Source organism: Perognathus longimembris, chromosome 8 (assembly GCF_023159225.1).
Source record: "Perognathus longimembris pacificus isolate PPM17 chromosome 8, ASM2315922v1, whole genome shotgun sequence".
Lineage (NCBI taxonomy): Eukaryota > Metazoa > Chordata > Mammalia > Rodentia > Heteromyidae > Perognathus > Perognathus longimembris.
This window is the reverse complement of record NC_063168.1, coordinates 19,556,687-19,579,995: the sequence shown is the minus strand read 5'-3', so window position 1 is coordinate 19,579,995 and position 23,309 is coordinate 19,556,687. Positions and strand designations below refer to the sequence as shown.

The following is a 23,309-nucleotide window of genomic DNA, read 5'->3' as shown; positions in this document are numbered from 1 at the left end:
TGGCTCATATCTGTAATCCTAACTGCTCAGAAAATTGAGATTAGAGAATCGTGGTTTGAAGCCATCTGGAGCAGAAAAGCCTGGGAGACTTATTTGCAATTAGCCAGCAAAAAGCCAGAAGTGGAGGTGTGTCTAAAGTGGTAGAGCTCCTGCTAATTAAGCAGCCTGAGTAACAGGCTCTAAATTCAAACTCTAGTACTGGCATAGAAAAGAAAATAAGGTCTATCTTTATCTTCTATAGTTAATTCCTTTAAATGATACCAAAAGATGGAGAAATCCATCAGGTCAGTAGTGGGGACTAAATCCCTCATCCACAAGCACATGTTACAATTAACCTTTATAGCTACGTACCTTTGTAAAAGAACTGCCTAATTTAACCAAGGGCACTGTAGGAAATTCCCGCTTTTCACTCATCGTCAGAGATCCTGCATTAAGGCTGTAGAGGTTTGACATCACAAGCAAGAGATCTGAAGTGGTCTTGACGGGCAGAAAACGGCTCCTGGGGACATTAATACCTAAAGAATTCTCAAAACTTTTAATTGCAGCTCCAACTGCAGTTTCTAACTGAATGACATTTAGGCCTCCATCCAAAGTCTGTAGAAGAAAAAGGAACAGCAAAATCAGGCAAAACACAGGTTTTAGGTACCTACAACTCATAGCTTAATGTGTGCTAATTAATATTTGGTTAGTTGTTTCAGGGAACCATTGAAGGAAGTACACTAATAATGAGTAAGAGCTAAGTTCTTCATCATATGTGATCTTTTTTCAGCCTCTTTGGTTCAGTATTATTTTTACAATAAAGAACTGAAGGTTAGAAGAGTAACTATGAGGTAGGAGACCCTCTGCTTTTAGCTCAGGGCTGTCATCATTACCACAGCCTAGAGACAGACAAGGTGCACATTACGGGGATGAGTAGGGCAGGAACTAGAGAGTGACTGATGGGACAGATAGGCCAGAGTGGGTGGGCAGTATTATGATCTTCGGGAAACCAGCTGGATGCAACCTTGCCTTACCTTTGGATTCACAATGATTTCCATGTCAATGGCATTCTGTTCTTGCAGTCTTTTAACTGCTGCAAGAGAAATCCATAGGTTGTTTGTGTTAAATATTTTAAATTTTGATACTGACTTGAACTCATCAACATGTGCTTTTGGCACTTGAGCAATTTCCACCAGTCTCAGTTTGCCTTCATACTGAGTAAGTGTTCCACCCTAAAAAGGAAGAAGAGAGTGAATGCTTCTACAACTTTGTAAATCACAACCATACCACACTGCTTGTAAATTTCATACAATTTTTTTTTGCCAGTCCTGGGCCTTGGACTCAGGGCCTGAGCACTGTCCCCTGGCTTCTTTTTTTTTTTTTTTTTTGCTCAAGGCTAGCACTCTGCCACTTGAGCCACAGCGCCCCTTCTGGCCATTTTCTATATACGTGGTGCTATGGAACCGAACCTAGGACTTCATGTATGGGAGGCAAGCTCTCTTGCCACTAGGCCATATCCCCAGCCCCAATTTCATAGAATTTTACAGACAATTCCCCCTCACGCCCCACACACACACCCAGTCCCAGGGCTTGAACTCAGGGCCTGAGCACTGTCCCTGTCTTTTTGCTCAAGGCTAACACTCTACCTCTTGAGCCACAGCGCCACTTCTGGCTTTTTCTGTATATGTGGTACTGAGGAATCGAACCCAGGGCTTCATGTATGCTAGGCAAGCACTCTACCACTAGGCCACATTCCCAGCCCCAATAATATAGCCTTTTTTTTTTTTTTTTTGGTACTGGGATCGAACCCAGGACGTTGCACTTGCGAGGCAAGCACTTTGCCACTGAGCTACATCCCAGCCCAATATAGTCTTATAGTATACTAAGCATCACATTTGAAAGTACAAAGAAAATTCCTCCAGTGGTCATTTTATAATACACATCCACTGTCTTAGTCCATAATCAAAGCCCTAAAAGCACATCAGAGGCTTCAGTTTCCTAGGGTCTGCTATAGGAACAGCTAGGCCTCTTATTCCTAAATCACTGCTCATCACCAAACATCTAGTCCTGCCACCTCAGGCCCTGTCTTAACTGGTTCTAGGGTGAGAAGAAAGAGAGACAAATGCAATAGTGGCTAAGAAGTGGCCTCTGTTCTTGCAGTCACTAGGCCACGCCAGTATGGATAGAGAGGAACATTAATAAACACACTGCTCAATTCCCTTACTTGTTTGGGTAAGAAGTAACATTTTACATGTTATTTCATCAAAGGTCAAATGTCACCAATAAAGTCAGGTTATACAAATTTGTCCTTTGCACCACAATTACTTTCGCAAGTACTACAAAGCTATTAGAGAGACAAGACAAACCCACAGTCTTAGAAAATTCTGCTTTCATTAAAAGAACAATTAAAAAACCTAAGTACCAAACTTTGAAGAATATTAAAGGTCTGAACAATGAAAGTGTTTTCACATTTAAGTATATATGAAACTGGTCTCAATTAAAATTACTGAATTAGATTATCCAAAAACTAAAGATGATTTTAATTCTATTCACCCTGGATTTATGACTCACACTGTTAGAAATGAAGTTACTCCACAAAATACCATCTCACTGTCTTACAGTGGTAATAGGTATCTATTAAGATAAATGCTATCATGCTTAAAATGGTAACTATTGAATTAGAGGGAAAAAAGGCTTTAACTATATAATCTATAAAATGTAAGTACATAAATCTCCAAATTGCTTCCTCTCAGTATTTACCTTTACATCCGCACGTGTTTTATTTGTGACTTCCATGACAAATTCACAGCGTTTCCCATTAGGTGGGTTCATAAGGTGATTAAGAATGTAAAGATCCACCGTGGCACCCAGATTATCTATGTTAGACACGAAAATATACTCTTTGCCTTCTCCTATGAAGGTGTCAAGCAAACCAGAGTTGTAGAAACTGGCATAGATATCACCATGGCCTGGAGGGTACCAAGCTTCTGTATTTTCCCCTGAGTAGGACACATCCTTTGCTACAGGAAGTAGTGATTCTTTATTAATCCTCGGGTACCTTAAAAAAAAGAAAAGTTATTTTGTAATATCAACTAGAGCACTACAGATCTTCATGTAAAAACAACACATTGAAGTTAAATAAAATATCCTTTTTCAGTGTTTAGTACTGTGAACGGTAGTTTACTTATAAGTGAATTTATTTAAGAACATCTCTTATAACTGTTCCAATTCTGTGTTCTAGGTAACATTGGCTGCAAATAAAGTTTTCCATAATCATACTAATGGAAGATATTTTGTGACTTTCCAAAAGAAAGGGTATAGTGACTAATTTTTCTTGAATGTGATTGGTTGTGGATAATTCTTGGGAACCTATCTGGGGAAAGCTGCCTTTTCCTTTTTCTGCAGAAAAAGCAGCAGGTGAACGCCCTGATGGCTGCTTCCTCACCAGTGAGCACACAGGTGAGGACTGGCGGTGGGAGAGGAACGCAGGACACAGCACAGCAACAGGCTGAAGGTCAACTGGAAGTTGGAGGCAAAGTATGGTGGAGAAAAGGTGTTCCTGGGCAAAGAGTCTAAGAAAACACAACCAAACAAACTAATGGTACAGCTTTAGACATAGGCACAACTTGATGTAGGCTTGTTATTCATACTTAAAGCCATATTCCCCCTGCAGTCTGGTCTTCCATTCACTCTACCTTCTCCACTACATGATTTTCTCCAGCATTTATTAAATTACTCAGGCTGAAGAAAATCAGACACATCTAGTAACAACTGTTCGGCTTTTAAAGGCATCAAGCACTTGTAAGCATTAATCTTTGGCACATGTACATCCGGAAGCTACTCTGCTAAATGATGTTTCTAGAAGTAGCATCCACTATAGTGAATTTTGTCTTTATTCCTTGTACCTGCTTTGATTGAAAGTGTAGATTTTCACACGACAATGATTGTACTTCTGTAGTATTTTTTTTGTATCTTCATCCGTGTTAAAAGAATTCATCAAAACAAGAGGAACATCAGTATTATAGGTTTTGTTCAAATGCTAGGAAGGAAAAATAACAATCAGACCACCCAGATTTACATTTCCTTTGCCTAAAAATGTAAAGTTATCCCTTCCTTGTTAATTCTAAAATGCCTAAACCGAGAGTGCAGTGTGTGCTCCTGAGCAGCCCGGCTCTGCAGCCTCCTGTATCAGTGCTTGAGGCTCTACAGCTGGACAAGTGCTTCAAACCGTGAGGATGAAAATGCAGATGTTACAAAGCCCTGGGTCCTTGTGATCAGGACTGATGTTCAAAAACTACGTCCCACTTCAACTGAAATCTTTTTCAATCTCTCAGAAGAACTAATAGGCCAGGCAGAGTAGAGAAAAAAATAGACTCTTAGAAGTCAAACTGATCGGATTTATTAAATAGAAAACCTTGGCCCAATAAGTCAACTTCTTTATGTCCTGGTTTCCTCATCTGTAAAATGAGGATAACAGTACTTACTGGGTTGTTAAAAGGAACAAATGAATCAATTCTTGAAAGAGCTTAGAATGCTTGGTATTATAAGTGCTGGATAAACATTAGCTGCTGTTATGTCTGCATTGCCTGCCCCATACTAGACAATAAGGACACAGAAGTGGAAAAAACAGGACCATTGCCCTGACAAGTTTAATTCCTGCATTGTAAGAAAAAAATCAAGACCATTCTTAGCATCCATGGCCTCCAACCAGATATGAGACATCCTCTCCAGCTTCCAGAAAGTTCATGAAGCCAGGTCATCCCGTATCATGAAGCCTATCGCTAGAAAGAAAGGAACTAGAGGGAGGCAGATCAAAGGAGACCCAGAGATTTCAGCAATCACAAAGGCTATTTAAGATGAGGCTTTATGTCACCCATCTGACATGCCGTTAAGCCTTTTTCCCCACACTAATACAGGCACTAAATATAGCCAGCTCTTTGACTAGCTCAAATTCACATCTGCTACATTTAATAATATAACATTTATGATAACCTAAAAACTATGTTAGTTCACTAGTTTAGTAAAACTTGTAGTGTTACTCACTTCAATTTGCTGAACAGTTAGATCCAAAAAGGTGTTCTCATTCCTCACACCAATCAGACTTTTAGGGCCTTTGCAGCCCATGCTGGTTCCCAAACCACCATTGAGTTTCACCACCACCAGCTTATTCAAAACAGAAGAGATATTATCAGGCAATCCTCTTGCCTTTATTTTTTCATAGGGTTGAATCTAAAAGGAAAAAATAAAATTACATGAGTAATTCAAATAGCTTGATGATTAAAAGCAAACCAACCCCAGAATTATATCCACACTTCCTCAAAGAGTTTTGGTTTTGTGGACTGGGAATGTGGCTTAGTGGTAGAGTGCTTGTCTTGCATGCATGAAACCCTGGGTTCAATTCCTCAGTACACATAAACAGAAAAAGCCAGAAGTGGCACTGTGGCTCAAGAGGTAGAGTGCTAGCCTTGAGCAAAAGAAGCTCAGGTACAGTGCCCAGACCCTGAATTCAAGCCCCAGGATGGGGGGGGGGGGGAGTTTTGGTTTCTCGGGGTAAAATATAAACTTCAATGTTACAGGCTTTTCCGGTCCAAAACCAAATGCTTATAGGCAATTTCTCTTGCACACAGATTTGGCTCAGTGGTCTATTTACATTGCAGTGGACTTTAAGAAAAGGGAAAAGTTGAAGTCTTCAAACTTTTGTCTGGTTAGTGGGAACACCCAAATCTTCTTAGATTATCTCCAAACACTCAAAATTTCCAGTTTGGGGGCTGGGAATATGGCCTAGTAGCAAGAGTGATTGCCTCCTATACATGAAGTCCTGGGTTTGATTCCTCAGCACCACATATACAGAAAATGGCCAGAAGTGGCGCTGTGGCTCAAGTGGCAGAGTGCTAGCCTTGAGCAAAAAAGAAGCCAGGGACAGTGCTCAGGCCCTGAGTTCATGGCCTAGGACTGGCAAAAAAAAAAATAAAAAAATTCCAGTTTGAACCAATATAGTGAATGGGATACAGAAAATTCATCAAGTCTGAACAGTTCTGGTGCAGTATAAACTACTTTTAATTCTGAAGCCTAGATCATATATCCTGTCATGGAGGTGAAACCTAAATGACACTAGTTCTATGCTATTCTCCTCCAGTCTGTGACTGCCCTTTAGGAGAAAGTGGCAGAGGCTCTCTGTCACACTTCTAGGTGTACAAGGGAAAATTCCTTCCTAAAGAATGTAACTTTCCAAAAAAGAAAAAGGAATTCTCTGGCTGGGCACTTAATGGTGGGCTCACACCTGTAATCCTAAGATACTCAGGAGGCTGAAATCCGAGGATCAAAGTTCAAAGACATTCCAGGGAAGGGAAGTCCATAGGATGCCTGTCTCCAATTAACCACCAAAAAAGCCAGAAGTGAAGCTATGGTTCAAGTAACTAGCCTTGAATAAAAAAAGCCAAGGAGCCGGGTACAGGTGGCTCACACTGAAATTCTAGCTACTCAGGAGGCTGAGATCTGAGGATCAAGGTTCAAAGTTCAAAGCCAGCCCCAGCAAGAAAGTCTGAGACTTACCTACATTTAATCACATTGAAAAAGCTAGAAGCGGTGCTGTGGCTCAAGTGGTAGAGCAAAAGGAGCTCAGGGACAGTGCCCAGGCCCTGAGTTCTAGCCCCAGGACCAGCAAAAAAAAAAAAAAAAAAAAAAACCAAAACAGAGCTAAGGGACAGTGCCTAGGCTCTCACTACTAGCACACTACACACATACACAAACCTCTCATGTGTCACTATTGGAAAGTTAAATATCCTCATTATTCTAAGAAATTCCCTGGGAAGGAAGGAGAGACCAAGATTGGAAGCTGAAGACAATTGCAACACATCTTCCTCTCCAGTAGTCTAGCTGTTTCGGTGAGCAGAGAACTTTAACTTGTCCCTTATAGAAAATAACATTTACAATATAGAGACCCCAATTTTTTGTTGTCACAGATATTTCCACAAAATACTAGTCTGTAATTCATTTCTTCTACCCTCTAGTACACTATAGTAACTACCAAGTGTGGACTAACATACTTTCTTACTTGATGCAGATCCTACAGAACAATATTACCAATGTTTTCTGTTTGTTTGTTTTTTTCATTTTTTTGCCAGTCCTGGGCCTTGGACTCAGGGCCTGAGCACTGTCCCTGGCTTCTTTTTGTTCAAGGCTAGCACTCTGCCACTTGAGCCACAGCGCCACTTCTGGCCGTTTTCTATATATGTGGTACTGAGGAATCAAACCCAGGGCTTCATGTATACAAAGCAAGCACTCTTACCACTAGGCCATATTCCCAGCCCATTACCAATGTTTTCTACTCATTATCCCCAACCCCTCATTATCACCCATTCTAAATTATTTCCTAATGTATTAAGAGTGTCAGTCATCTTGGTATATGTAGTTAAGTAGGTCTCAACATCCATTCCCCACCATGAACCAAAAGAAGGGCTGGTGGCAGATGATTAGAAGATACAACAAGCCTTTGGGTACTTGAAGGAATGCTACCGAAATACTGGGATGCTGACTGCCGAGGGGGAGGCCCAAGTGCTGCCAGAGAAGCATTTTCCCAAGACAGACCACACTGGTCACTTCCTGAACAGCACATGGACTAGATGAGGCAGCAGCCTGGGTCCCTGACACACATCACACACACAGTGCCACCACCCAAAGTACCAACATTCCTTGAAGGATGTTTTGATTGGATGCAAATGCCATCAACATCAGTTTGTTCAGCATTTCAAAGAAACTGATAGAAGAGGAAGTCCCAAATTCAGTATATGATAGAGCTGATGTCATATAACAAGGGTAGTTTATATTATTTTTTAAGCCCAGTTGTTGAAAAACAACAGGTCAATAAAGGGAATGCCGCTGTAATACAATGGTTTTGGATAGTCTAAAACAAAGTTAGGAAAATCTCTTAGGCCCATTATATTTACTCAGAAGAGTCAGAAAATGGGACAGAGCCAATTATTTCTCAGTTACTTCATAAATACCAATTATTTCCACTTAGTAGTTAGTTTTCACTTCCCAGAATCTAATATTACAAAGGTCTCACAAGGGTACGAAAATCAATTTAAACAAAAAGTCATGATTCTGGAATGCATCTTAGGTAAAATTGTTAGTTCAGAAATAGCCTTAACTATGTAATAGTTTGAATAGTTGGGGTTTTTTAGTACAATATGTAGAATTTTTTTCATAGTGAGAGAAGCCTGTTTTCCAATTCAACCTTTAAGATTTTAATATGAAAGATCATACATATAAACATACATATATATAGTATAAATACACACATACATATAGTTGGAAGAATAACATTTATAAAAGTACACTTGTTTCAATTAGCATTCCTTTTCAATCTTTCATGGTAGATACTATCTGAAAATCAAGTCTCAGCTTCACACTGATTTTTAGCATTAGCTAGCCTTTAGCCAAAAGATATATTTGAGGTATTCCTGGTTTTAGTTAAAATTTTCCAAAAGAATCTGAAGAATCTCAGGTTAAATTGAAAATGTACCTCTGGACAGGTATGGTGGTTCATACCTGTAATCCCAACACTCAATAGGCTAAAGCAGAAGCTCTAAGAATTCTAAGACAGTCTGGGTTACCGAGCAAGACTCCCTCAAATGAAAATAAAGTAAATGAGTAAGATTCAATTCTTTTTTTTTTTTTTTTTTGCCCAGTCCTGGGGCTTGGATTCAGGGCCTGAGCACTGTCCTTGGCACTTCTGGCCGTTTTCTGTATATGTGGTGCTGGGGAATTGAACCCAGGGCCTCACATATAAGAGGCAAGCACTCTTGCCACTAGGCCATATCCCCAGCCCAAGATTCAATTCTAATAGTGTTCAAATATTTGGTGTGAAATAAATGTAATAAGCTCCCATGTAACATTAAAATTCTAAAACTGAGTGAATATAGACTCTTGGGCATGTGCCCTGGCAACTAACAGAAAAACTTGGCTCCCTTCTGCCTAATTACTCTGTGTGGAAATTCTGGAATTCTCCGCTAATGCTTTAAATGTAGAGGGCATGGAGTCACACCTCCCTGGCAAATGTCAAGGAAATACATTTCTGTATGTGCTACATTCAGTTATACCTGCTTATCTTGCTATACCTAACCCTTAGAGCAGTCAGATCCAGCTAAGGAATCTGAGAACTGTGGAAAGAAAAGGAAGAAGGTAAATAACGAGGCATGAAGTAGGGAGAGATGTTCAGAATGGTAAGGTTATGCTGCTCTGGAAATCTCCAGCGGATATTCAACTTGTGTTTATGACATATGCCTACTTCAACCTGTCTGTCTCTCCCCTGTGTGTATGTGTGTGCAAAGAAAACTCACAACCAGTAGATGACTCCAACAACTGTTTGATTCCAGGAAGCCAGGACATTTGTGTCTAAAGCTTATCAGAGGTCCCATTACATGGCTCAGCATAGTTTGTGTCACATAAATCACTCTGTGTATTAACAAAAGTCCTCTCTGTTGGTGACACTGCCACACCCTTCACCAGGAGCCTGACAGAGTAGCCCACAGAGCCAAAGAGGTCAGTTTAGAAAATTGCTTAGCAACAACAGCTTGTTACACTGGACATATCCAGTCTTAGAGACATTTTAGACGTGTCTGCCATGTTCCTTCTCTGCTCTCCCAGGAGAATACACAAAGAAGGTAACTCAGGCAGAAATGAATGGTGTTTGGAGAGGAGAGGGAATACCACACACTGCTGGACACAGCTTCAACGTGATGCTGGCTGAATCACTTTAGTCAGGCACTAAGTGCGATTTTTGTGCTTTCAATCCTAATTATCCTGTTTTTATTTTTCTCCAGACATGAACAAAACTTAGTGTTGTAGAAAGCCATCTACTGCAGCTGAGCAGATGGTAAGGCAACTTCCATAGGTGATGTGGGACAAACCTCACAAGGCTCCTGGCAAAATGTCCAGGCTACTCACGTTTTCTTACTGGCAGAAAAGAATTGGTCAAATACCTAACTTCCTCCAGGGAATGAGCAAAAGAAAGCAATTGGCAATCTGTTAAAGACCAGGATTGAAACACCATCCTGCCCTCTAGGATGTCAATCTAGTTTTTCTGCAGAAATAGGAAGGAGGTCTTTTAAAAGATTAAAACACACACACACACACACAGGACTGTCTGCCATGATCTGCATCTTGCCAAGTCTGTTCACAACTTAGTTTCAACTTAGAAGAAAAGCCAAATTCATCACACAGCCCTGGACACACTGTTCCCATTAGCAATAGTAAAACCCAGTTCTGGGTAGCATATTTGTGCTATTCCTGGAGACAGTGCCAAATACCCAAAGCAAGTGAACAGTACCTGCTCTGTTACGGTTCACAAGGGTGTGATTATTGCAATCTGAAAGAACTTTTTTTCAACGGTAAGTTTGCCTAAAAGAAAATGAGCTATGTAAACAGTCAAACAAATTAGGAATGACGCTCCATATGTACAGAGAGTGTTCTAAGAGCACTGACTTACTCACTAAACCCTGTGCAGAGTGTGTATGCACGCACCAAGTCCTGTGCTAGGCATGTTCACACACTGTCTCTTAATTTCACATGGCTGACTATAATGACCAGAATCTGGATCATCTGTAAATTCCTTTATATCAATTTCATCAAAGAAAGCTACCCAGACCATAGATTATTTTGTCATTAAAGAAAAGCTGGACAACTGTAATATGTGCAACATCATCATGTAGCTCAATAATCAGAGTTCATTCTGATAACATGTTAAGAATGACAGAACTCAAGACAGACATGCCCAAGTTCCTGATGACCACTAAGCTGAGATGCTAACACTGTATTGCCTCTCCCCTGATGTGTGTATGTATGTGTGTATGTATGTATGTATGTATGTATGTATGTATGCATGTATGTATGTATTTGTATTTGTTGTCAGGCCAGGCCACTGTCCCTGAGCTTCTTTTACTAAAAGCTAGCACTCTACCACTTGGGCCACAGGTCCATTTTTTGCTTTTTGGTGGTTAATTGAAGAATCAATGAACTTTCCTGCCCAAGCTGGTTTTGAACCATCATTCTCTGAAAATCAGGCTCTTGTGTAGCTAGGGTAACAGGAATGAGCCACTGGCACCCAGCTTAATTTTTTGTTTTAGATTTCCATGTCTATATAATTGAATATGATCCTAACTAGAAAACATGGTTTGCAAAGTCCTTGATGGTTTGGCCCTTATTATCTTGTCCTCTTTCCTTTCCCACGCCACTAACATATTCTTAGGAATACAGAACCCTGCATTCTCTAGCATGTCACATCATCTCTTGCTTGTAGACTTCTGTACTTTATCCATCTTACAACTACAATTACCTTGACTTCAACCCCTACATCTCAGTTCAGAACAGTTATTTGTGGCTTTAAGAGCCACTAGGTACTTACAAGCATCTGATATTTGTATTCTCTTTCAGAAACTTAAAAAAAAACCCAAAACCTTTTTACATTTGACCTAATTTACTACATTGAAAAATTTCATCATAGAATAAAAAATAATCTTTGTAAGAGAAAATTAATGTGCAAATAAATAAAAAATAAACTTGAACTCTCTCCAAACTAAATTTCAGTGAGGAAGTTTTGGTTTAGGCCTCAACAAGCTGACATGGTGATGTGGTCTGAGATGGTCACAGGCACGCCACCTTCCATTGCCACTCCTTTATTGTTATTTCTGTACTGAGTATTGAATCCAGGGCTTTTCCCACACTAGACAAGAGCTCTACCACTTAAGCCACACCTTTGTCCTTTTGTTTCGATATATTCTTCCTGAGATAAGAGACTCACCTACTTTGTTTGGGACTAGCCTTAAACTAGAGGTCCTCCTGCCTCTGCCTCCTAGGATTTTAGGCACCTACCACTATGCTCCATTTCCAATTTTTTAATAGTCCTGAATCCTAAAACTCTATCAAAAACTTTGACAGAAGTTGGGAGCTGGTGGCTCATGCTATAATCCTAGCTATTCAGGAGACTGGGATCTGATGGCCGTGCTTTGAAGCTCCAGCTCAGGCAGGAAAGTCCATGAGAGTCTTATCTTCAGTGAAATACTCAGAATAAGCTGAAAGTGACACTGTGGCTCAAGTGGTAGAGCACTCAGGCTCTGAGTTCAAGTCCCAGGACTGACACCAAAGAAAAAAAAGCTGTGACACCTGTTTGACCTCTATAAGGACACTAGAAATCCCCAAGACTGGGAGTGGGGTGCACTTCCTGTGTCTTCCAATCAACAAGGTCATCTTTGCAAATATCTCTATCACTCAAGTAGGACTTAACCCTTAACACAGATGCAAAAGAGACAAATCACAGTCATGTGGAACTTGCTCTTCCCACCCACAGGAAGAACAGACCAGCAATGCAATGACACAGAGCACCAATGGTTCCATTCCCAATTTATCATTTTAAAAACATTTTCAGGCCAGGTTCACAAGTAATAATTCCTTTCTGAGGGAACCAGCATGCAATAATAGCTGAAAAGTAGTAGCTGGCTGCATAGAGAAATAGCTGAAATTGTAAGGACATGCTAAAGGGAAACTACATAGCTGCTATTTGTTCCATTTGTTCAACGAATCACATCAATTCTAACATGAATGGTATCATTTGACAAAAAGAATGCTCTCAAACTGTACAGTGTGGTTGCTGAGAGAGAACACTGGCTTTGATGCCAGATTGCTTCCACCATATAGGATACCAAATTATTTATTGCTCTAAGCCCTTTTCATTTACTTTGTTGCTTTGTTATGAAGATAAATGAAATAATGCCTACAAAATGTCTGGTCCAAGCACTTGAATGTTGGCTAGTATTATTCCTCTGCTACCACTTCACATTTTAACATTTTTAAACCAGGATATATCACACTCACAACCAATCAATGGTTCTTATAATTAACTGGCTATATACTTTTTCTTTGTTAGTATTATATAAAATGGGTAACTTATAATCAATGGCCAAGATTTGAGGAAACATGACACTGGATTTCTCTTTCTTCTCCAAGTCACAAGGCAACTAACTGGTCTCTGAAACATGGATTTCACTTCAGTCTTCTGTTAAATAGAGCTTGATAATATGAAGGCACGGGTTAACAAATTATGGTCTGTGAAACAATTAGCACTAGTTTTCACAACGTTTTATTGGAACACAGCTAAACTCATTAGTTTATACATAGACTATAGTTGTTTCATGCTATCTGGCTGAATTTGGTAATTGAAGCAGTGATAGTATAAATATACTAGGCTTTATAGGCCATATAATATGGCCTTTTTTATAGAAAAAGTTTGTCAGCCTCTAGTGTAAGACAGTCTTCTCAGAAAAACACAAGTTCTGATTATATTTCTGCCTTTTCAAGTAATTCTTCCTCTGAAATGGCTTCATGCAGCTGAGATTTCTCAGAACAGCCAGAGAAGACAGAACCTTCTTTGGACTACATGCTGGCTTCACATTTCTACTGGAATGACCACTTCCATATCACAGTCCCCTAAGGATATGTCAAGTAATTTTGAAAACAAAAGAATCTAATATGAAAAAGAAATCCACTTATGAGTTATCTAGTGAAGCCAAATTCACAGAGAATGCAGAGTATGACAGCTGTCTAAGGAGTTTGTGGAAGGGTTAGGAAGGAGTCCTTGTTTAGCAAGGTAAAATGTTCTTGGACTGCAATGGATATAATATGAGCATATGAAACACTACTGAAGTATATATACACTTAGTAATGGTTAAGATGGAAAAGTTTATATTTTGTGTATTTACCACAGTTAATGTTTTGGTCATTTTAAATCTTCTGTAAGTGTGCTCATGCAGGCACACATACCCATCAAGGATCCCAAGGACCACACAGCAAGACCATCCTTTAGAAGCCATTTGCAACCCTCAGGCCTATGAGTGAATGTGGTACAGCCTACGGTTTCAGGTACTATTCCCTCTTATCACAACCATTATTGCACCGTTTCTAAACTGCCTGTACAGTGCTACATATCTGTTATATGACTGGAAACTCTATGGGGCAGTAACTATCACATGACATTCGCTACTACATGTAGTCCACCAAATGTACAAATAAGTGAATGGAACTAAAGAACTGTTAATAAATGGAATCTATGCACTGAAAATTCTTGTTTTTTCTAATTTAAGATTTGGTGCAAAGCCAAGGATGGTGGCTTGTGCCTCTAATTGCAGTTACTGGAGATCCAGATCTGAAGGATCATGATTTGAAGTCAGCTAGAGCAAAAAGTTTGCAAGACTCCATCTCAACCTACAGCTGGTCAGTGGCAAGTGCCTGTTACCCTAGCTAGCTATGGTAGAAATCATAGAACGGGACTGCAGTCCACATAAACGTACAATTCTATAAATAACCAGAGCAAAAAGAACTGAAGGTATGGCTCAAGCAGTAAAGCACTTGCCTGGCAAACAGGAAGTCCTCAGTTCAAGTCCCAGTACAACAACAAAAGATTTATTGCAGCAATACAATAGAGGTCTAAAAAAAAATGTTCCTATCACTCAATCTGATTATGAAGTCACAGAACAAAGGGAACTTATCAAAGTGCTGTTCTTTTGACATGATACTGAATGCTCTTTTCTAAGGTGTGACCAAATCCTTACACAAATCATCCTTTTTTTTTTTTTTTTTTGCCAGTTCTGGCCCTTGGACTCAGGGCCTGAGCACTGTCCCTGGCTTCTGTTTGCTCAAGGCTAGCACTCTGCCACTTGAGCCACAGCGCCACTTCTGGCCATTTTCTGTATATGTGGTGCTGAGGAATCGAACCCAGGGCTTCATGTATACAAGGCAAGCACTCTTGCCACTAGGCCATATTCCCAGCCCTATATATATTTTTTTTTTAGCTTGAGACAAGATCTTGATATGTAGTCCAAGCTTGCTTGGAACTTGTAGTTCTCAGCCTCAGCCTCCCAAGTGTTGGGATAGTAGGTGTAAACCAGTTTGCCTGGCTTATTTTTTTTTATCCTATTTTTAAGTTCTAAGTTTAAACCCAAAGTAGTTTATGCACTCCAAATGACCAGCAAAATGCTAGAAGTAGAGGCATGGTTCAAGTGCTAGCCATGAGTGAAAAAGCAGACTAAGTAAAAAAAAGAATAAGAGGTCCTATGTTCAAGTAAAAAAATAACAAAAACACACACACACAAAACAAAAAACCCTAAAAATAAAATAATAACTTTTAAATCTGTATCTCAGTGCCTAGGATAAATGTCTAACACAAATAGCTATTTAATAAGCATTTGCTAACTATGTTTTTGGAATAACTTCAAAGAAATATTTTAGGCTCCAAGGGAGTAGTGCCTGTTCAAGGACAGAAAAATGATGGGAAAGCATTAATGGCAACTGGTGATTATTCTACAACTCCAATCTTATTAATACTGTGGTTGAGATTCTGAGCTCAGGTAGATCTGGGCCTAAAGGCTAAAGAAAATTTGAAGTCTCTTATTATGAAACAGGATAAATAGAAAATTCTTAAGAGTTGTTTGAGGCTAAGAAAATACATGTATGTAAGAAGGTAAAAATAATGCATGGCACATCTATGCTGCATAAATGTTTACTACTATTGTAATTATTACTATAGTTGTACAGCATATAAAGTATATATGACATTGTGTACAAGAGTGACAAAGAGCTTTTTTATTACTAAAAGATACATACAAAAAAAGAATTAGCCTGACAATCTACCTAATTTGTAACTGAATTTTACTTCTTAAGCAAGTTACTCTGAACTTCACTTTTCTCCTTTGTAAAATGAGCATAATTCTAAGGTTTATTTTCTAGGTCTATTGTAAATACTAAATAAGATCAAGGGAATAAGTTATATGTCACACACACACACACGTGTGTGACAAACAAGCACTCAAAGTTTGGGTGCATTTACCTATAAAAAGATAAAGCTTTGTATACACAGGTCTTTGCAATTTACTTTTTCATTTCTGTCAGTACTTTTAGTAATGATCTGCTCTTTTGACTCAGCAAGAGGTTTAAAAAATGGATATAGAGGACAGAAGTCAGATGGAATAGCTTGAAAAAATTTCTAATTTGCAGCTTTCTGTAAATGAAACAAGTTTAAAATTAAGTTAATTAAAAAATATGTACTGCAAATTATTTCTTATTCAGTGATCTATAGTGATTTGTTTCTTACTATCCTTAATTTTGCTTCTCAAAAATACCATACATACTCCCACTAAAAAGTGTAGCATTTTCCAAAATGCTAAAAAGCTGTACAATTGTATGTAATATTCCCAGCTATGTAGTTTAAACCTGATAAAACAGAGAAGGGACAACAATAAAAGAACTGGCAGAGGACTAGGAATGTGGCTTAGTGGTAGAGGGCTTGCTTTGCATGCATGAAGCCCTGGGTTCAATTCCTCAATACCACATAAACAGAAAAAGGCAGAAGTGGTGCTGTGGCTCAAGTGGTAGAGTGCTAGCCTTGAGCAAAAGAAACTCAGGTACAGTGCCCAGACCCTGAGTTGGAGCCCCAAGACTGGCAAAAAAAAATTGGCAGAAAAACCAAACCAAACAAACAAATACAGATAAAAATGACCCCACAAATTGAAGGTAAATATGAAGAGGAAGTTGCCAACTTCCTAGCCTTACTGTACTCTAGCAGTTTTTATAGGAATTCTAGGAAGTTCAAAGTTATCTGAGTATTTTTTTAACTGCAAAAGGCAAAAGCTAGGTGCTGGTAGTTTGTGATTGTAATCCTTGCTGCTCAGGAGGCTGAACTCTGAGGATAAAGTTTAAAGCCAGCTCTGGCAGGAAAGTCTATGAGATTCTATCTTCAATTAATCACCAAAAACCTGCAAGTAGAACTGTGGCTCAAGGGGTAGAGCAGTAGCCTTGAGCAAAAATCCTCAGCATCAGTACCTAGGCCCTGAGTCCAAGCCCCAGGACCAGCACGCGCGTGCACACACGCACGCATGCATGCGCACACACACACAGTTAAAGAAATGTATACTGATACTTAACAAAACAAAACTACAAAAAAACCCCACTACAAACAGATATATTCATCTTTACCCTTTTATTTATTTATTTATTTATTCATTCATTCATTCATTCATTCATTCATTCATTCATTTATTTTTTGGCCAGTCCCAAGGCTTGATTGAACTCAGGGCTTGGGCTCTGTCCCTGAGCCCCTCTGTCTTCAAGGCTAGTGCTCTACCACTTGAGCCACAGTGCCACTTCCTGCTTTTTCTGAGTAGTTTACTCGAGATCAGAGTCTCACAACTTTTCTGCCCAGGCCAGCTTTGAACTGTGATCCTCATATCTCAGCCTCCTCAGTAGCTAGGATTACAGGCGTGAGCCACCAGTGCCCAGCCATCTGTCTTCACCCTTTGGGGGAATATGGATTACAAAGGACAAAGATAGATGACCAAGGAAGCTGGAAAGAATACTAGACTAAATGAGAGGTCCAAATGACTACTTTTTGGGGTCATGATCCACTGGTTCTTTACTAAAATGACCTTGTATCTCTCCTATAAGTCAACCCTTCCCTCAGAATACTGATAATAAACTGAATGCTATAGAAAATAGAAGTGAAACCACTGACACTATCCTGTTTATGTTGCATACTAGCTTTAAACTGTGAGATATCAAACAACTGATTAAAACAGTGTAAAGTACATTGTGAGTTTAATTATATAACTCACTTTGTAGAAGCAGTCCTGGAGAAATTAAAGTGAGGAAGAAGAGCAGAATCTGTGAAAATAAAGTTCTGTGGAAGACTGAGGCATATGTTTGACAAGAGGCCAAATGTCATGAAACTGTCAAAGCTAGGCTGACCTCTTCCTTCAGAGAAGTCTAAGAATGAATGTCGTGTTATGACAATGTTTGTGCACAGGCCTTTGATGAAAACCAGCATAGGCATAAAGCACACGATCATATTTGTAAAATAATTAAAAAGCAAGATGGGCTGGAGGCAATGCTCAAGTGGCATAACAGTTGCCCTAGCAGGCACCAAAGCCCTGAGTTCCGATCCCAGTACCGCCAAAAATTTTTTTAAATAAATATCTCTACATTTATTTATTTACCTATTTGTCAGTCCTGGGGCTTGAACTCTGGGCCTGGGAGCTGTCCCGGAGCTTTTCAGCTCAAGGTTAGTGATCTACCACTTGAGCTACAGTGCCACTTCTGGTTTTTTGGTGGTTAACTGGAGATAAAAGTCTCATGGATTTTCCTACTGTGATCCTCAGATCTCAGCCTCCTGAGTAGCTAGGATTACAGGCTTGAGCCACTGGCACGAGGAAATATATCTACTTTTATAGAAACAAAAGACCATAATACAAAGTCACAGATGATTTTGTAGAATATATTTCCTATTTCTAGTCTTTGCTGTAGCAATTCTGCACTCATCAGTAATTAGAGCCTATTACATGGAAATTACCTCCTGAAAATGATTTGTCAGAACTTTGAAGTATAGTGGGAAGTAGTGAATTAATAAAATTCCAAGGTGTCTAATCTCTGCACCCCTCCTTTCTCTACCCTCCAATCTCGTCTTGGAGAGCTTCCATTTCATATCATGATCTTTTTAAAATACACAAAGACAGATTAACACACTTGCAAAGCAGACAGTGAACCTTAAAATATACTCAAAGTGACAAATTGTGATCTCCTCTAGCATAGCTTATATCTTCAAAAGGTTAAGTTTGTCTAGAAAAAAAATGCCAGGCTTGTAAGAATTAAGAAGTGTGAGAGCCACACCTTTAGGGTCCATCATTAGATAAGTGAGATCACCTCAATTAGGAATGCTTCCTGAGGAAATGTTACAAGTATTGAAAGTGCCTAAATTTATTATAACTTTAGGCCTGTTCCTAAACATTTGTTAAAAACTGGAGTGAATCTACAATTAGCTCCTTTTTGAAACAATAATACCTATCCAGAAGAATTACCTCATTACTTTTTTGGGAGAAAATATGATCAATTCTACTATTTAAAAGCAGAAAGATAAATCATCGTTTATTAAGGCTAAAGAAATCAAAGTCTCAAAAAGAGCCTCAAATCCACACTAACTGCTGGACACATTGGCTGATGCCTAGTATCCTAGTTACTGGGAGGCTGAAATCAGGACTGTCACAGTTCAAGGCCAGCCCGGAAAAAAATTTACAAGACCCCAGCTCAACTAATAAAAAGGTAAGTGCAATAACATGCACCTGTCATCCCCATTACACAGGAAGCATAAATGGGAGGACAGTGGTCCATGTTGGCCTGTGCATAAATTTGAGACCCTAGAGGAAAAATAATGGACAGAAAAGCTAGAAGACATGGAAAAGAGTCAGAGAGCCTGCCTCGCAAGCACAAGGCCCTGAATTCAAACTCCTCTCCCCTCAAAAACACATGCTGACTATAATGATCATACTTTGTAGGAAAGATAAATTTAACTTCAGTACTAAAAATGAAATTCTTCCAGGTGAATAATGAGAAGCAGTAACAATAAGTATGTAATTTATCCATCTCAAAAGCATTAGAGATAAAATATATTTTCCACATATGAGAGTTTCTCATTAAGAAAAAAAAAAAGTAAGAGGGACTTCATTAATTTAAGCCACCTTACATATGTGGGTTTAGATGGTCTATATGCCAGAAAATCTGGCAAACACAGGCAGTAGAGCAGACTTTTTTTGTAATAAAGTTAGTTCATGTCAGATTACAGACACATAAGAAATAAGCTATAAATGATTATTCCACCTCATCAAGTCTTTTTCTATCTGTGGTAAAAAAAAAAAAAAAAAAAAAAGTGCTACAGAGAACAGAGGTCAAAAGAACTGACCGGAGGGCTGGGGATATGGCCTAGTGGCAAGAGTGCCTGCCTCATATACATGAGGCCCTGGGTTCGATTCCCCAGCACCACATATACAGAAAATGGCCAGAAGTGGTGCTGTGGCTCAAGTGGCAGAGTGCTAGCCTTGAGCAAAAAGAAGCCAGGGACAGTGCTCAGGCCCTGAGTCCAAGCCCCAGGACTGGCCAAAAAAAAAAAAAAAAAGAACTGACTGGAAAAGGAAAAATGGTCAGTATGTTAATGAGCCCTATTTCTTAATTACTTCATTTAGGTGACCACTGAACAAACATCTTCTCTGCAATCTAATACAAAAGACAACACACAAATACTACAAATAATTAAGACTGCCTAAGTGCTACATAATGGTAAAAATTATTACTGACTCTATGAAATGCTTTATGGCTTAATATATTTCCACAAATATTCACTTAATAAATTCTGGTAACAACCTTGTGAAGTACTTATAGATAAAACATTTCATATTATTCTCATTTTATACAAAAGTGAAAAAGTAGCAGAGCAGGATTGAAACCTCCAGTATTTACTAGTAGCTCTACACTTCCTCTGTGACACTTCCTGCTAGGGGCCAAATAAGAGGTGCAGATATTTGGATGGCATCTCCAAGAAAAAGCAGAATTTTGATAGGTAAAGATTTGCATTCCAAGAAAAACAACATAACCAAGTTCAGACACAGTGGAATACAATGTATATGAAAGGAATTCTCAGTTGGTTCACTGAGGCACACAGTGCTACAGAGATAGGTTTAAAACATGGGGAAAAATCGTTTAAAATCTGACTTGGTGCCTAAGTGACCCTTTAGGCAATGAAAAATCAAATAGTTTGGGAGAGAGAAGTTTTGTCTGTTTTGGAGTAAGTACACATTAGAAAAGAATGACCTCACTTGCAGGGAAATTACATTGTAAGACAGTGCTAGAGGGGGATTAAACTTCCAAAAGTCTTCATCAGGACTCTAAAATGCCTAAAAGGGGAAGTATTGGAAAGTTATCTTCATAGTTTCAGTATAGGGGTTCAGAGATTTGCAGAGCAAATCTGATGTGATGGCTCTTAGAAGTCCTCTGCAATATTAAAAAAAAATTAATAGAGAAAGAAAGGAAGAAAGGAGAGAAGTAAGGAGGAGGATGGGGACAAAACAGAGAAGTAGTCCTCTACACTATACCACCTAAGGTTAAATAATCTTACATTTTGTTATATTTCCTATAAAACTTACCGAGTCTTCCGGAGGTCTCTGGATTTTCCCCCAATCGACAGAGGGTCCCTTTTCTTGCAAAAATCTATGAAATAACTTCCGAAATCCATCAAGATCTTTCTTAGTGTGCTATAAAAACAGATGTTGTTACAACTATTAGGATGTTTAATATTTACTGTAAAAGATACAAAATTACATTTAAAACACTTTACATAAAATTCTTAACACTATTAGAATATAGAGTAGAGCAGACTTTTCCACACCTTAAAATTAACCAGGTAAAAAAGCTAATGGGAACTACATTTAAAAGAATACAAGCCACCCACTGCCTTACGTATGAAACTGAAACCCCTCTGTACATCACTTTGACAATAAATAAGTGATTATTAAAAAAAAAAAAAGAATACAAGCCACCAAGAATCTTCCCTAACAAGCAAACTCTATTGTTGACATTATATTTAAAGTTCTAGGTGAAGGGCTGGGAATATGGCCTAGTGGCAAGAGTGCTTGCCTCATATACATGAACCTGGGTTCGATTCCCCAACACCACATATATAGAAAACGGCCAGAAGTGGCGCTGTGGCTCAAGTGGCAGAGTGCTAGCCTTGAACAAAAAGAAGCCAGGGACAGTGCTCAGGCCCTGAGTCCAAGCCCAAGACTGGCAAAAAAAAAAAAAAAGAAAAAAAATGTTAAAAAAAAAAAAAAAAGGGGTTGGGAATATGGCCTAGTGGCAAGAGTGCTTGCCTCCTATACATGAAGCTCTCGGTTCAATTCCCCAGCACCACATATATGGAAAACAGCCAGAAGGGGCGCTGTGGCTCAGGTGGCAGAGTGCTAGCCTTGAGCAGGAAGAAGCCAGGGACAGTGCTCAGGCCCTGAGTCCAAGGCCCAGGACTGGCCCCCACCCCCAAAAAAAAGTTCTAGGTGAATTTCCTTTGGCATACACCACGTGGTTACTGTATATGATTTTGGTACACTGGGTACTGTATATATGCCTACCAGATCTAAGGAAGGGAAAGAAAAACAAGGGTGTAAGATATCACAAGATATGTACTCACTGCCCTATTATGTAACTGTACCCCTTTTGCACAACACCTTGTCAACAAAATTTAATTAATAAAAAAAAATTACCTAGTCTAAAAAAAAAAAAAACAATCTTCCCTACCTTCATGGGAATTTCACCAGTTCTCTTAATCACTCACCAATATGTTTTCCTCTTCTAAGTGGAAATTTATCTTTGTCAAACAGAACAAAAAGGAAAAAAAAAAACCAAACCATAGCTAATCTGAAAAGCATTCAGAGAAATAGGGACAGAAATTAGAATTAGCTTTTGTAACTAGCCAGTTCTATTAGATTCATTTTTTAAATTAGGTTTATTATTATTTTGGAAAAGGCAATGTAAATATATGATTGATAGACTAATGTCTCACATTTCTCACTAAACACTAGTAACCATTTCTCTTTTGAATGACATCAAAACACAGAATAGAGTATAATTTTCTCCAGATTCTTTTTTTGACTTTTGAAATTCCTAGACTTTGGAGAAAAAACACCTAGTGATTTACTATGGGAAAATGTTGAAAAGCCTTAATTGTTCAACAATACTACTTTTTAAATGGATATTATCATGTATCCTATACTTCCTTGAGACTAGACAATCATCACTAGTAGCAACTTGGTATGTTGACTGATAAAGCAAAAACCACTGTAGAATCCTTACCTCAAACTCGTGTGAAGGGGCTGTGGTAAGTATTTTTTCTAATTCCTTCTTCACAGATAATTCCAGCTCTTGTCGAATGACTTCTTGGAACTGAGAAGCACCATCTTGAGACATTGCTTTGCTAAGATCTTAAAACAAAAACATAAACTCGTGACTTGAAATTTCAGCCATTTAAAAAGCTTGTAAGTTAAAATGGATCTCTTTCTGGTGTTCTGTCAAATTAAAAGGTCTGATCATATGGTTCTATGATTGTCCAGCAGGATCACCCAATTAGTACTTTTAATAATATGGATTCAAATTTAGTTGTTTACTAGATATTCTTTAAGAGTATATATGGTACACTAATTAAACACTTTGGGGTAAGTGAAGCAAGCAGGTGAAAACAAAAGAATTAAACTGCATTTAGGCATATAGTTCCATTTCTGCCATTTCCCCACCACTCATCAGAACTAGAGGAAAAAAATTGTTTTAATTTAAAAACAGCTAGGTGCTAGTGGCTCACATCTGCAATCTTAACTAGTCAGGAGGCTCAGATCTGGGGATCATGACTGAAAGCCTGTCTGGACAAAAAAGCCCATGAGACTCTCATCTCCAATTAACTACCAAAAAGCTGAAAATTC

The 23,309-nt window shown here is 38.8% G+C and overlaps 1 protein-coding gene across 2 annotated transcripts in view; it reads right to left on the bottom strand.

Moving 5' to 3' along the window:
* The window catches only part of Ugp2 (UDP-glucose pyrophosphorylase 2), a 41,260-nt gene that overhangs the window by 3,033 nt on the left and 14,918 nt on the right, over window positions 1-23,309 (bottom strand). For both annotated transcript variants that reach the window (XM_048352609.1, XM_048352610.1), the window contains exons 2-8: window positions 22,690-22,817; window positions 20,991-21,098; window positions 5,023-5,208; window positions 3,885-4,018; window positions 2,740-3,037; window positions 1,014-1,211; window positions 352-594 (exon numbers count right to left, since the gene is read on the bottom strand). In XM_048352609.1, coding sequence (XP_048208566.1) covers window positions 352-594; window positions 1,014-1,211; window positions 2,740-3,037; window positions 3,885-4,018; window positions 5,023-5,208; window positions 20,991-21,098; window positions 22,690-22,817 — 1,295 coding nt within the window. The remainder of the gene's footprint in view (window positions 1-351; window positions 595-1,013; window positions 1,212-2,739; window positions 3,038-3,884; window positions 4,019-5,022; window positions 5,209-20,990; window positions 21,099-22,689; window positions 22,818-23,309) is intronic.